The sequence below is a fragment of the Podarcis cretensis genome (assembly GCF_951804945.1).
Source record: "Podarcis cretensis genome assembly, chromosome: 8".
Taxonomy (NCBI): domain Eukaryota; kingdom Metazoa; phylum Chordata; class Lepidosauria; order Squamata; family Lacertidae; genus Podarcis; species Podarcis cretensis.
This window is the reverse complement of record NC_137177.1, coordinates 60993621-61007554: the sequence shown is the minus strand read 5'-3', so window position 1 is coordinate 61007554 and position 13934 is coordinate 60993621. Positions and strand designations below refer to the sequence as shown.

Sequence of the window (13934 nt, the reverse complement as noted above, 5' to 3'; positions counted from 1 at the left end):
TGTGGCTCTGTTATAAATATCACTAATAAAAGTCTTAAGAGAAAGTTTAGCAGAGGCATGTGTTGGGTCTCAGTAACTTGCATAATTTCTTGCATGTGTTCAGCTGCATCTTGCCTTATTTCTGTGCAAGTTTCTCAACTTTATGGGAACACATCAAAGTCTTGTATCAAATTTGTAGTTCCTTCCCTTGAGAAGAGAAAACTTAGTTTTCGACCACCAACCACTCATGCCCATTGCTTTGTAGTACTGATGATCCCTACAAATAAATTTGGCCAGTAAATGACTATCATTTGGGCTTGATATTTGAAATTCACTTTATCCAGTGATGAGTGACTTTGCTACTTATTTCATTTAATTAGATAGTTAAATTTCAAATCACTTCCAGGGCCATGCACTTCCAGAACAATGTTGAGCACATTGTAAATAAGTAGCCTACTACACACATCATTGTGTTAGACAAGCTAATAAACATTAATGTGTTCTTAAATTACTATCACCTTGAACAATTACTATGGTTCCCTTGATTTGCTTGTTCCATTACAACACACTTCAGAACATGACTTTTAAATTATTTACCTGACAAATAATATAGAATAGGCTATAGTGACTCTACAAATGATAGTTTATAATTCAGTGCTAAAACAAAAGTAAATAAGGTAGATACCCTTTCTTTCCCCTCACATTTTGTATTTGACTTATGAAGTTTTGTTTGAATCCTAAGGCTGGCTGGCCCAAACTGCAGTTAGAAAATATCACAGAGAGCACACGTTTTCTACAATACATACGCTAACCTAACTTTCATATGGCAGTATACATGCTTATGGATATATGTTTTCATTGCCAAACCTGACCAGGCGTAAATTGATCTATAACCAATGACTTGCACCCCAGACTTAACCTTACATGACACTGTATGTGAAATTTCCACTGAAAGTACTATATGCCCACCAGCTAATCAGTACAAAATATCCACATTCAGAGTTGGGAAGCTTTTGGCTGCTAAGAAATTATGCTCTGGCATGAATTTAAAACATTTTCCAGGCCTTTTCAAAAGTGTTTCAACATTCCATCTTTTGAGCTGAATGTGTTTCCCAGTCTGCCTTAAAGGAGTGTTGCCAAATCAAGTATAAACTTAAGCTCTAAAAACTGCAAACATGTTTTGGTATGGATTTATTTGATTATAAATAGAAGTTTGTGATTGTTTAATTGTATTGTGTGCAGGGAAGAAAACTGCTGGGAATTTTAAAACAGATCATTTAAAGTATGCTAATGGGTGTCCTGAAAACATCGCTGAGGTCAAAAAGTATTTATATAGGCACAATAATTTATGCACAAGAATACCTGGCAATACATTGATATTGTGTTAAAAAGTTGCAAACCTTTTGACCGTTACTGACTCAGTATATTGCAAGTGAAAACTTTTCTTTGGATTGGGGCCCACATTTTTCTATAGTACTTTAAAAAAATGCCATCAAGTATGGCAAAAAGTTATTTTAACCAGCATAATACACAGTACATTTTTAAAAATACATTTTTTTACCAAATAGTTTATCAACCAAAAATAGCTGACCATATTAAAATAAATGGTAATAAATAGGAAAAGTGTATTCATAGAATCAAAGAATTGTAGAATTGGAAGGGAACTCAAAGATCATCTAGTTCAACCCCCTGCATGCAGGAATCTCAACTAGATCATATATGACAGACAGATCATACATCCAACCTCTGCTTAAACACCTCCAAGGAAGGAGAGTCCATCACCTCTCATGGGAGTCTGCTCCACTATCGAACAGCTCTTACTGTCAGAAAGTTCTTCTAGATCAGTGTTTCTCAACCTATGGGTCCCCAGATGTTGGACTACAACTCCCATCATTCCTAGCCAGCATTACCAGTGGTCAGGGATGATGGGAGTTGTAGTCCAACAACATCTGGGGACCCACAGGTTGAGACAGATCATACACCTAACCTCTGCTTAAACACCTCCAAGGAAGGAGAGTCCACCACCTCTCGTGGGAGTCTGCTCCACTATCGAACAGCTCTTACTGTCAGAAAGTTCTTCTGTTTAGTCATAGAATCATAGAATTTTAGAGTTGGAAGGGACCCTGAGGATCATCTAGTTCAGTGTTTCCCAACCTTGGGCCTCCAGCTGTTTTTGAACTACCATTCCCATCATCCCTGACCACTGGTCTTGCTAGCTAGGGATGATGGGAGTTGTAGTCCAGAAACAGCTGGAGGCCCAAGGTTGGGAAACACTGATCTAGTTCAACCCCTGCAATGCAAGAATAGGCAGCTGTCCTATATGGGAATCAAAGCTGCAACCTTGGCATTATCAGCATCACACTCTAACCAACTGAGCTATGCAAGTCAGAATCTCCTTTCTTGTAACTTGAAGCCATTGGTTCGGGTCCTAGCCTCCAGAGCAGCAGAAAACAAGCTTGTTCCATCCTCCATGTGACAGCCCTTTAGATATTTGAAGATGGCTGTCATACTTCCTTTCAACATCAGAAGTGTTTTTTATCTTCAAGATACTGTTCCTGATACTGTTACTGGAAACAGTGCTACAAGCAGTGGGTTTTTTTGAGGCCTTACAGAGTTAGACTGATCAAATAATTTTTGAGGCCTTATAGACTGACAAAATAATTTTATTTATCCATATTTATGCAGCTGTGTATCATTTGGCCCCCCGGCCCTTCAGTCCTGGCAAAACTGGATGAATGAACAAACAAACAAACAAACAAACAAACAGTATAGTTGAGAGTGATCCAGTAGTTGGTGAGGTTCTCAGAGACATGGAGCCTATGGCCAATGGGGGAAAAGGATCATAGCTTCTTTACTGCCAGATATGCATATTTCTTGTATTTGAGCCTGAATAGTATGTAGTTGATCTCTGCAATTTTGGGCGCTGCTGAATGTGGTTATTTCTAGGATTAAATACATATTATTGCAGCACAGCAACCTCAGTGTATGATGTAGGCCACAAGAAACATATTAATGCCAAGTTCCATGCCATGTCAATGAGATTGTCATGTACATGCCTTGCTAAAATCAGCTTGGGTCATATTTTGGCACATAACCACAAGCCTAGTTATTAGAGCTGCTTCTGCTAGCCACTGTGTGCTAAGGTGATCATGGGAGTAGACCCAAGTTTAACTAAATGAAATTTTGAGTATGCCCCTCTTCAATGTAGATAATTAAATTTAATTAAACAATTTAAAAAAATAGAAACCAGCCCTGTTCAGGTGTTCTACAGAAGTGTTAGGCCAACATGTTATAGAAGAGAGTGAGGACAAGTGTGCTAGATCTGTATCCCTCCACAAACTGGAATGCTAATTTCTGAAGCAGGGAGCTTTCTCTATTCATGTAGGTTCCTGCACAATGAAGAACACTGATTTTCAGGGTTCTAAATTTCTCAGAAATCAGACACTGCTAGAGTACACTCCCTGTTTAAGAAGTTATCCCTACAACATTTGGAGAGCAAAGGGAGTTGGGGCTAACTTGCTTGTCCTTGCTTCTCCCTGCGTGTTGATTTAACCAAGACACTCTTCTGCAATGTAAGAATATGTAAACTGAGTTGTGTAGAACCCTTTATCAGACATAATAGAAAGGAGGTTGCTACCATAGATACTACAAATCCAAAACAAATGCATTATGTAATAGAGACAGTGCTATCTACAAATACTGGAGTTAATCTGTGTCCTTCATATGCAAGTATCTGGCCTGATGAAGAATTGTGCTTAATTAAAACCTTTGTTTACACAGAAGGATGCAATAAAAGTTGCAGCGTATACAGTCCTGATACTGTAGAATCAATTGCTTCCCAAATTGTCATCCACATTTTCCAAATTCTTACAGAACAGACACATTCCTTTATATTTTTCTGTATCCAAGAAACAGAGGAATTGCCAGTGTTTATATTTATGATTTTTCTTGTATTCCTTTTAGCACTAATTTCCCCAAAAGTGAGTTGGGAACAGTCACCAGGTTGCTGAAACCTTGTTGAATTTTAAGTAGGATATCATAAATGAATGTGTTATGTCTAAAATAGGGTTGACATAACCCTATGGTGAAATCATCAGATGAAATCTGAGCCAGTACAGAAACGTACTGAACAAATTTGAAATCTGTTGTTGGGTACGTTAATGAAAAGCTTCAAAACTCTATAAAAGCAATATTGTATTGAAAAATGTGTGTAATTGCATACTATTTTGGTTTAGAACAATTATATGTTTCATTAAGCAAAGAATAAATGCATTTCGTTCAGACCTGGAATTTATTTCAACTTAGTGGAGGATTTCCCCCTCTCTTTGTTGTAAATATCCAATATTATCTGGCATAATAAGATATGTTAATGTCAAATAACATTCTTGTTATAGAACAGTAGGCTGACATTATGTAAAAGTAGGTAATGGTACTTCAACCAGAGAGATTTATTGAAAATTATGATATAGGAAAATCAAGTTTTGCAGTAGAGGGAAAACATAAAATATAATGAATCTAATTATCCTCTTTATTGTACGCTGCATCATGTTAATAACTCTGCTAACACTGCTTTTGCTTAATTCAAAGCTGATTGCCTCTAACCCTCACTAAATATTTTCAAAAATTGCTGTAGCTTAGCCTGAGACGGTTGTGATTAGCTGCAGAGCTTGAAATGGCCACTTTGGATGCTGACAGAACCACCTCTGCCCGTGTATTCTCATGGTCTGGTAAGTGTGCTGACCTCTTAGAGGTCACTTGTTTTTGTTTTTAAGGCTTGTGTGTGTTACTGCTTGTTAATGCACTTTTGAATTATTAGCATAAGAAGAGCTATAATGTGTGCTAATGAGGGCTGTGGGTGAGTTTCCTTGTACTGGCCCCTTCCCTTTTGGAATGATCTTTCCTCTGAGGTGCATCTTGGGTGCGGACATGCCTCATCTTCCTGGCTTTTGGGAAAGGGTGAGGTATCCTAGGCATCTGAATTTCTGTTTTTGCTGCTGGTCATATTGGTACAATAATTAAATTTTATACTGTGTCTTACATAGTTTTAATTTTAATGTTTTTGGTTTGGGCTGCATATATTTCCACCCTTGGTCCTTTTGGTGAAGTATGAATTATAATTTTTTTATTCAGTCTGTCAATAATAAACATTGTGCCTGTCAATTTTGAAGCAATTTTGAGCTGTCTTTTGTACTGCCAGGCAGGGTTGGCCTATCTATGAGGTGGGATGAAGCAGCTGCCACAGGTGGTAGAAGCCCCCACATTGGCACCACTGTGGGTGCCCAACCTGCCCTCTGTTTATGCTGCTGGCAGAGAAGCAGCAGCGGCAGAGGCAGTGTGGCATGGTGTTGGTGCTGGCAGCGACAGCAGAGTGGGGGGCACCTCTCATTTCACCTCATGCGGCAAAAAGGGACGTGCTGCGCCTGTCACAGCAATTAATGGTCAAAGCGGTTTTAGTATCACCACCCGCCCTTACCTCACTCCACAGTCAAGAGCAACAAGCCCATGATTCCCCTTTCTTCCCATTACTGGATGCTCCAGGCTTTCAGTTCCTTGTTGGGAGCTATTGCTACTGACTGTTTATGGCTGCTCTGGTAGATGTTGCACAATTGCTTGTCAATGTGAGATTTGCCAGGGTTTGGCAGTTTGGTTGGGAAATGAGGCAGCCATGTAGGAATTTGTGGATCTTGCCCTGTGTGTCTAATCAGATTTGTAAACTTCTTGCAAAAAGAAACTGTCAATGAATATATAGAAGTATCAAGCTACATTTAAAATAAGTATTTCAGAAATAAGGATGCTTTACTCCTTTTGGCACGCTGAATAACTTCCCCCTTTCTAAGAGAGAGAAATATGATTATTGCTATTGCATTCTTAGCCATAATAATTTGAAGCAGCAAGAGCACAAAGTGTTCTGTTCACTTCAGTGGCTACCATCAAGAGAGATGCATCTGGGGGGTGTACGGCTATCAACTACAGAGGTTTGTGCACGGTATGCAAGTTCTTACAGCATTGCTGGAGGTTTTTTAAAAGCTTTAGGTAAAAAAGTCCAAATACATTAATGTTCATTTTTATAGCACAGACACATTGCACTAGCAGGACAAGTTCTCAATCACCTGTGAAGCAAAACCACATGATCAGTAATATAACAATGTTTCTTCTTTTGTGCTCATATGCATTGCCACAAGCGGTAATGATGCTTAAGATCATGAGAAGAGCCCTGTGGATAAGACCAGAGATCCTTTCAGTCCAGTATCCTGTTTCCCACAATGGCCAACACGATGCCTATGGGAAGCCCTCAAGCAGGGCATGAGAAAAATAGCCTCCCCCTTGACTTTGCTCTTCAGCTGCTCGTATTCAGTGACATACCACCTATGAATTTTGAGGTTCCATCATGGCAAATAGCCAGTGATAAACCTATTTTCCACAAATCTCCATCCAAGCTTGTGACAGGGAATTTCATAATAAAGTTCTGTGTTATGTGAAAAAGTACTTTCTTTTGTGGCCTGTGTCTCCTGCTAAGTTGTTCCATTGGATGACCCAGAGATGTGGTGTTACGAGAAGAAGGAAAACTTCTGTCTGGCCATTTTCTGCATAAGAGCATAGGAAACGGCCATATACTAAGTCATACCATTGGTCCATCTAGTTCAGTACTGTCAGCACTGACTGTCAGTGGCTCTCCAGTATCACAGACAAGATTCTTTTCTCGCCCCACCCTGGGGATGCTGGGGATTGAACCTGGCATCTTCTGCATGCAAAACAGTTGCTCTGCTACTGAACTATGGTCCTTTCCCCATGCATAATTTTATAAATCTCACTAATGTGTCCTAGTTGCCTTTATTTCTAAACTAAAAAGTCATGGTAGTTGTAGCCTTTCTTCATAAGCTTTATTAAGTTTGTTCTATGAGGCTAGTACAAAATAGCAAAATTAGCAGGGTAATTTTTGACTGTCATTGGAATTACTGTGAGCCTTGTGATGAAATGATTCATTAGCTGAAATGGTTGGGTCACAGTTCGAGACTGTAAATTGAATTTTGCATAACATACAAGACAGCAGGACTCATTTGCAGTTGTAGCCTATACCCACACAACAGTTGACCACTCAGCTTTAGCTAATAAGTAAACCAGCCATTTAGGCAATATACAGTAATATCCTTAGGTAGTCATGTGTGGATGAATTTGCCCAGACATGTAACTATGGAAGGATAACATGCCTTGTCAGGGAATAATGAAGGATTTTACATTATGTTGTCAGAATAGCATGAAAAATGGAGAGCTATAAACTGCAATTTTTGTTGTTTGGTGAATTCCAGTTTGTTAACATAGCATGTTACCTTTAACAATAACAGGAAACATTTAAAACTGTGAATACATTTTTAGAGCAATCCAAACCACAAACCACCATACTGGAGGGATTTGGATGGGGCAGAGGTGTCTCTCTGTCTGACTATTGCTAACCATGCTGGCTTCTACTGTTATGGAAGATCTTCCACTGACAGAAAACCCTATCAATGAGGAATGCCCCGATGTGCCTGGCTAACGTGTGGGTGGGTAGAAGCTGGCAGAAACCCTGGAAGATCCTTTGGCGACCCTGCTGCCAGCATGTGATGATAATGGACCCAATCTGAACCTGAGACTGATGCAGCAAAGGGGCATTTTATTCCTGCTGGTCTATCTTTTGCCCTGGCTGGTCCAAGTCCTGGGGCTGTGGATGTGATGCTGATGGTGCCACTTCAGTGAACCCTGCTGTTGTTGGCCAGATGTTAGGTAGCAGGTAATTTTTATCCTCAGTCTTTGATGGCAGACACTGAAGAAAATATGGTTGCAATTTGACATAATGCTGTGCAGTCACTGTGTGCTGTTGCACAAACCAGCCATTCTCAGCTCCAGCTGTTGATGTGCACAATGGAAATAATAATACTGACCTACCTTACAGGATATTTTGCAATGATTACAACATTATATATGTGAAGTGCTTTAAACAAGCTATATGTGCTATATACATATTAAGTATGTGATCTAGTTTTGGGCCGGCTTTTAGGTTTGAATCAGGGCCAGTCATTTATACGATATATGATATCTTTATTGTCATTGTCCCTTGCGGAACAATGAAATTGAAAAACTACATAAAACTACATAAAAACTACATAAAACATTCAAAAACCCCTAAAAACTCTAAAACCCCATTTTAAAATACACTATACTACAGAGACCCCTTATGCTGCGTTTAGAACCAGAATTGCATTAGCGTAGAAACTGTTTTTCAGGCGGCTAATTCTGGCCTTTATAACCCTATACCTTCTTCCAGAAGGCAGAAGCTGAAAGAGATCATTTCCGGGGTGCGTACTATCATGTGCTATCTCTGCCACTTTCTTATGGCACCTGGCAGCATAGATTTGATCTAAGGTGGGAAGAGTGCACCCAATAATTCTCTCTGCAGTCTTTACAACCCTGGATAGCATTGTTTTATCCCTGGCCGTGCAGCTCCCAAACCACACGCACAGACCATAAGTTAGTACGCTCTCCACACTGCAATGGTAGAATGCCATCAACATGTCCTTTGAGAGATTGTTTTTCCGGAGGATTCTCAGAAAATATAACCTCTGCTGTGCTCTCTTCACCAGGTCTTTGCTGTTCTCTCCCCAGGTTAGGTCGTCTCTCAACTCCATTCCCAGAAATCAAAACACTGAGACCTGTTCCATGCACTTCCCCTCAATAATAAGTGGCTGAATATTCAATTTACATTTCCTAAAGTCCACAATGATCTCTTTTGTTTTCTTTAAGTTAAGCAGTAAGTTGTTTTTCCTGCACCACTCCCCCAACTGCTCAACTTCCTTCCTATAGGCCGTCTCCCCCTCTCCAGCCGTAATTAATCCAACCACCGTTGTATCATCTGCGAACTTAATGATCTTATTACTGGGGTATTTGGGGGCACAGTCAGCTGTATAGAGCGTGTATAAAAGCGGGCTCAAAACGTACCCCTGCAGCGTCCCCGTATTCGTGATGAGATCCGCAGAGACGTGGGAACCCAACCTGACCCTTTGGGAACGGTTTGATAGAAAGTCTAATATTCACCTGCACAAACATGGTGGAAGTCCCAGGTCTAATAATTTGGGCACCAATCTATGTGGAAGAATAGTATTAAATGCAGAACTAAAGTCTACAAATAACAATCTCGCGTAGTTCCCTTGCTTCTCCAAATGAGTCAGGACAGCATGTAAAGCCATTGCCACAGCATCCTCTGTGGATCTCTTTGCCTTGTACGCAAACTGGTAAGGGTCAAGTCCCACTGGCAGACAAGATAAGATGCGCTTCCTCACCAGTTTTTTGAAACATTTCGTTATAATGGGTGTCAGCGCCACAGGGCGAAAATCATTCAGACTATCTTTGATGTTTTTGGCAGGGGTATAATGGTAGTGGATTTCAGACAGGGTGGAACAGTGGCTTGGGCCAGAGACTAGTTAAAAATCTTCGTAAAGATTCCTGCCAGTTGGTCCAAACAATCTCTTAGTACCCTGCCAGCTACCCCATCCGGACCCATAGCCTTCCTCGTGTTTACCTCCTTTAATATTCGCCTCACTTCTCCCTCTTCCACCCTGGCAGCATTTCCTGTAGGTAGTGACACCAATAGCTCTGGCATCCCTGTTGGAGTCACTGTTGGTGTCACCTCAAATTGGGCAAAGAAGGTATTCAACTCTCCCACCATTTGATGTAGCTTATCACTTTTGTGTTAAATTATTCAGCTATAATCTTGATAGGTTTTAGGGACAGGCTTGAAATGTTGATAGTTCCTGCTTTAAAGTGTCAAATGAGGCGTACTTGCTGCAACTAGTTTCTGTTTTTAGTTGTGACTACAAAGGGACATAAGATCTGTCCCTGTAACAACAACAAAATCTATAAACCAAATAACAATCTACAATGGCTGATATTCAATTAAGTCATATTTAGAGTAGACAATTAAATCAATGTACTCATCATTTAGGTCAGTTGATGTCAGTGGGTCTACTCTTCAGTGTGACTTAGTTGGATAACACCCAATGTGAACCCTTTCCTGTTTTAGCAGTAACATCCTAAAATAAGACAGGTACATAAAGGTGGCTCTTCCAGTAGTTTTTAGGATACTGTAAGACCGCCACAGTTTCAGTCATACACATTTGAGTGTCTGACAGGCGTGAGAAATTTCTAACTTTTTCATATTGCTTGGGGAAGATGTAAAATGCCTTTTGAGAAAAGAGAGCTGTCTTTTCTACACAATTCTTTGTCCTTTAATATGGATATTTCTCATTCTGATCTGTTAATGACCTTACTCTACTGCAGAGTTTGCTTTCTTAATCTGTGTCATGTCCCTGCTGGAGCAAGGACACCAGCTTTGACCGCACATAGCCAGTGGGATGTTATGTCCCACTACAGCAACTCATAAGATCAGACCATAAACCTGTAAGGTATTACTCTAGTTATATGCTACCTTCTGTTGAAGCTGTTGTCACACAAAGGTTTGGTCCATCCCACCAACTTCTGCCCACCTTTTTTGTGGGATAGGTTCATCTACCACAAAGCATAGGATTAGGTTTAACTGTCAAAGTCGCTGTTCTAATGTTTGTTTCTAGAGTGCTTTGTTGCCTCCTGTTGTCCAAGCAGAAATTGCAGGAGATAGTCTGAAAAGACAATGTGAACTGCCCTTATGTAGCATGGAGCTGTAAATAATCACCATTCAGCAATATTGATGCTACATAAATGGCTTAGGCTATACAGAGACTGAGCAATGAATATTGTGTTGTGCATTAATGGTTGCCCAGTAAAATACAGAGCCTCCCAAGTCAATGCCTAAATGCTTTCTAATGTAAAATAATCTTTCTTGGATGTGGCAGCTACTAATCCAGGGCTGTTTCATCTTCCTGTAAAATGGAGCTGTGTTTCTAAAACATTGTTATTTTGGCAAACTTGCTGTTGGTTAAATGAGAAAATAAGCACAGCACCCTATCAAGAATATAATTCTCTGCTTATCTTAATGTTTGCTAATTTGTGAACATTTGGATATGATTTTTTTAATAAACTAGATAATAGCTTTTTCACAACAGAATATGTTTGAAAGGGGGTGGGTGGGACACATACAGTGCTTTGTAGCAAAACACTGCTTTTTTCATTATATGCCTTCCCTGGTTTATCATCAAGATAGGCTATGAAAGATATTTATACATATCTTTTTCTGCTTGATTTTGCAGTGAAACCATAATCCCATGTTTATGACTTCCATTTGTTGCTATGGAGTAGATTGCAACACTGATTAAGCGTAATTTTAACATAGGATTTGTTAAGCAGAGAATTTAAGCTGTCTGATCACAGCAACATATTTTGTCCATTTAAAATCCTTTTGAGCAGAATGAGCTGTCTGGAAATCATGAAGCATATGAGAAATGGATTTGTGTTCTGCTGGTCAGACAAGATATAATTGTTTCTCACATTTAGTTACTTATAAAGAAATACAGGTCACTGTTAATTTGTGTACAAGTCTTAAATTCACATGGTGTTCCCATTTTACTTTTCAGTTTTGAAATGGTTGCGAAGCTGGATCAATTATTCTGAAATGATCTCATTAACTGGTTTCAACCTTGGATTTGTTTACATGATCAAGGGATGAGCCTGAGCTGAGTTAACGGGATCATTAATTTTAACAGCACCTTTGGCTAGCTAACCCTGTGAATGGCAGTTGGGATGGTATCTTCAAGGCACCTATAATTCACAATTGCATGCCATAAACACAGGATTCAGTCAAGCTGAAAGGATGTTCATGCATTTAAGAAACCAAACTACTAAGGGGTGTGTGATTACAGGATCCCGGAGTGCACTACATGTGTAACCACACCTCTGGGAGATTTTTGGTTGGGCTAAAAGCACCTGGTAGTCATGACTGAGCTATCTGCTATGGGCAAAAAAGAGTCATTCCAAGGGCCAGACCAGAGTTATTAAGCCAAAGGTCAGAGCCAATGGAGAAAACCAGAATATAGCAGAGCCTGGTAGATGGTTGCTACTTAAGCAAAGACCCAACCAAAACAGGAAGCCATTTTATAGTCCCTTCTGTCTAGGAGGATCCACTGGCCAGTCTCTGTGGGTTGAGCCAATCCAGAGAGAACATTACTTCCCAGGAAGATGAGAGTTACTGGTTCTAGTTCCAGCTCCTGATACTGGTTAACATCTTCAGTGTCCCTGGGTAATTTAAAATAACTGATGTGGTAGCTATGTGTTAATAAATAGGAAGCCATCACGGGGCAAGGATTTGGTGTAGTCACATGACAAAAGATTTTATCATCTTCCCAAAGAAAGCCTATCATTGTGTTTCATTTTGCACCCCACATTTCAAAGGAATTGCATGAATTTATAAGCGGTGATCTTACCTCTTGTTTGTGTTGGAATAAGAATAAATGGTCACGGTGCTCAAACATTTCCCAGTAGTGGCTTCACTACTGAGACTGTTTGCATCTTTCCTCTCATCAATATGAGTAATGTCTTTGAACAGAGTGAATGAGGGAAAGTTTATATTTTAAAGCAAGTTTACATTTAGTCAGAAATTATAACTGGGAATAAATGGTGATATATGATACTTTGACTATTCTCAGCATCTGCTTTGAAAATCAAGAGGAGACCAGTGTAGACTGTGCACTAGTGCTACATGATTAAAGGAAATTGATGTATTGAATGGACACACTGAAGACTGGTTTCTCTGCTTGAAATTTTCCCATTGTCAATATATAGAGAGAGAGGGGGGGGGGAGGGAGACAGAGAGAATGATGTGATTGTAACAACAGTTATTTTATTTCTTTGTTGGCTGCAGATGGCAGATTTCCTGGTAAGTGTATATATTTTGCAATGACAACATTTCTTTTTGTAATCTACTCTGCTATATTATTAATGGGCTTTCTTTAGGACTGTTTTTTAGGGTGTCATTGTTTGGTATTAGAATAAGACTATCTGGTGGCAAGGTGGAAAAGTACTGTTAATGTTGCATTACAACTTGCATTAGTATCTTTGGTGATCATATTTCTTAAATACAATTATAGTTCTTATTTCAGATGATGCCAAGAACAGTTTTTATTCTCTGTAACAGCCATTTTATGATATGCACGATCCTAATTTACTTTGTACCTGGGACGCAGGTGGCGCTGTGGACTTGCCGATCGAAAGGTCGGCGGTTCGAATCCCTGCGGCGGGGTGCGCTCCCGCTGCTCGGTCCCAGCGCCTGCCAACCTAGCAGTTCGAAAGCACCTCCGGGTGCAAGTAGATAAATAGGGACCGCTTACCAGCGGGAAGGTAAACGGCGTTTCCGTGTGCGGCTCTGGCTCGCCAGAGCAGCGATGTCACGCTGGCCACGTGACCCGGAAGTGTCTCCGGACAGCGCTGGCCCCTGGCCTCTTAAGTGAGATGGGCGCACAACCCCAGAGTCTGTCAAGACTGGCCCGTACGGGCAGGGGTACCTTTACCTTTACCTTAATTTACTTTGTGGTCTCGCCTTGTTGGATTCTGAACTGAAGTTTTGCACTGAACTTCCACAACTATGTTTGCAGACTCATAAATGTGACACTGCATTATAAGTCGCTGCCTTGTAAGGCAGTTTCATGACCACACTTCTCATAATATTTTGAAAAACAGCAACATGAAATGTTTGTATAGGACAAGCTACTTGTGAAATAAACTTGGGACAAATCAGCTTACAGTTGAAAACTTAAGATCAAGTTGATTTTGATGTTTTTTCTTCTTTAATGTAGAATGTCTTGTCTGTGTGTTTTTCCAATCTTGTAACTTGGATGGCCTAAATCTGCTTTTGGATTGTTCGAAGAGCATGAAGGGTTGATTTAATTTATGTTTCCATTGATGCACTATTAGGGCTTATACAGTAATAATTGATTATGTACAACAAAATGGCAAGAGGCAAGCTGAAAGTAAGTTAATTTGAGATTCATTATGGG

General features: G+C 40.0%; 1 protein-coding gene across 9 annotated transcripts in view; it reads left to right on the top strand.

The window, feature by feature from the left end:
• The window catches only part of PHKB (phosphorylase kinase regulatory subunit beta), a 143539-nt gene that overhangs the window by 2476 nt on the left and 127129 nt on the right, over positions 1–13934 (top strand). For 2 of the 9 annotated variants that reach the window (XM_079988731.1, XM_079988732.1), the window contains exons 2-3: positions 4613–4706; positions 12803–12817. The exons of 2 other annotated variants lie outside the window; for them this stretch is intronic. In XM_079988731.1, coding sequence (XP_079844857.1) covers positions 4652–4706; positions 12803–12817 — 70 coding nt within the window. In that variant the 5' untranslated portion in view covers positions 4613–4651. Of the gene's footprint in view, positions 1–4605; positions 4707–12802; positions 12818–13934 lie in introns of those variants that run through there. 5 more of the 9 variants (XM_079988739.1, XM_079988733.1, XM_079988734.1 and 2 more) reach the window with 5 other exon arrangements.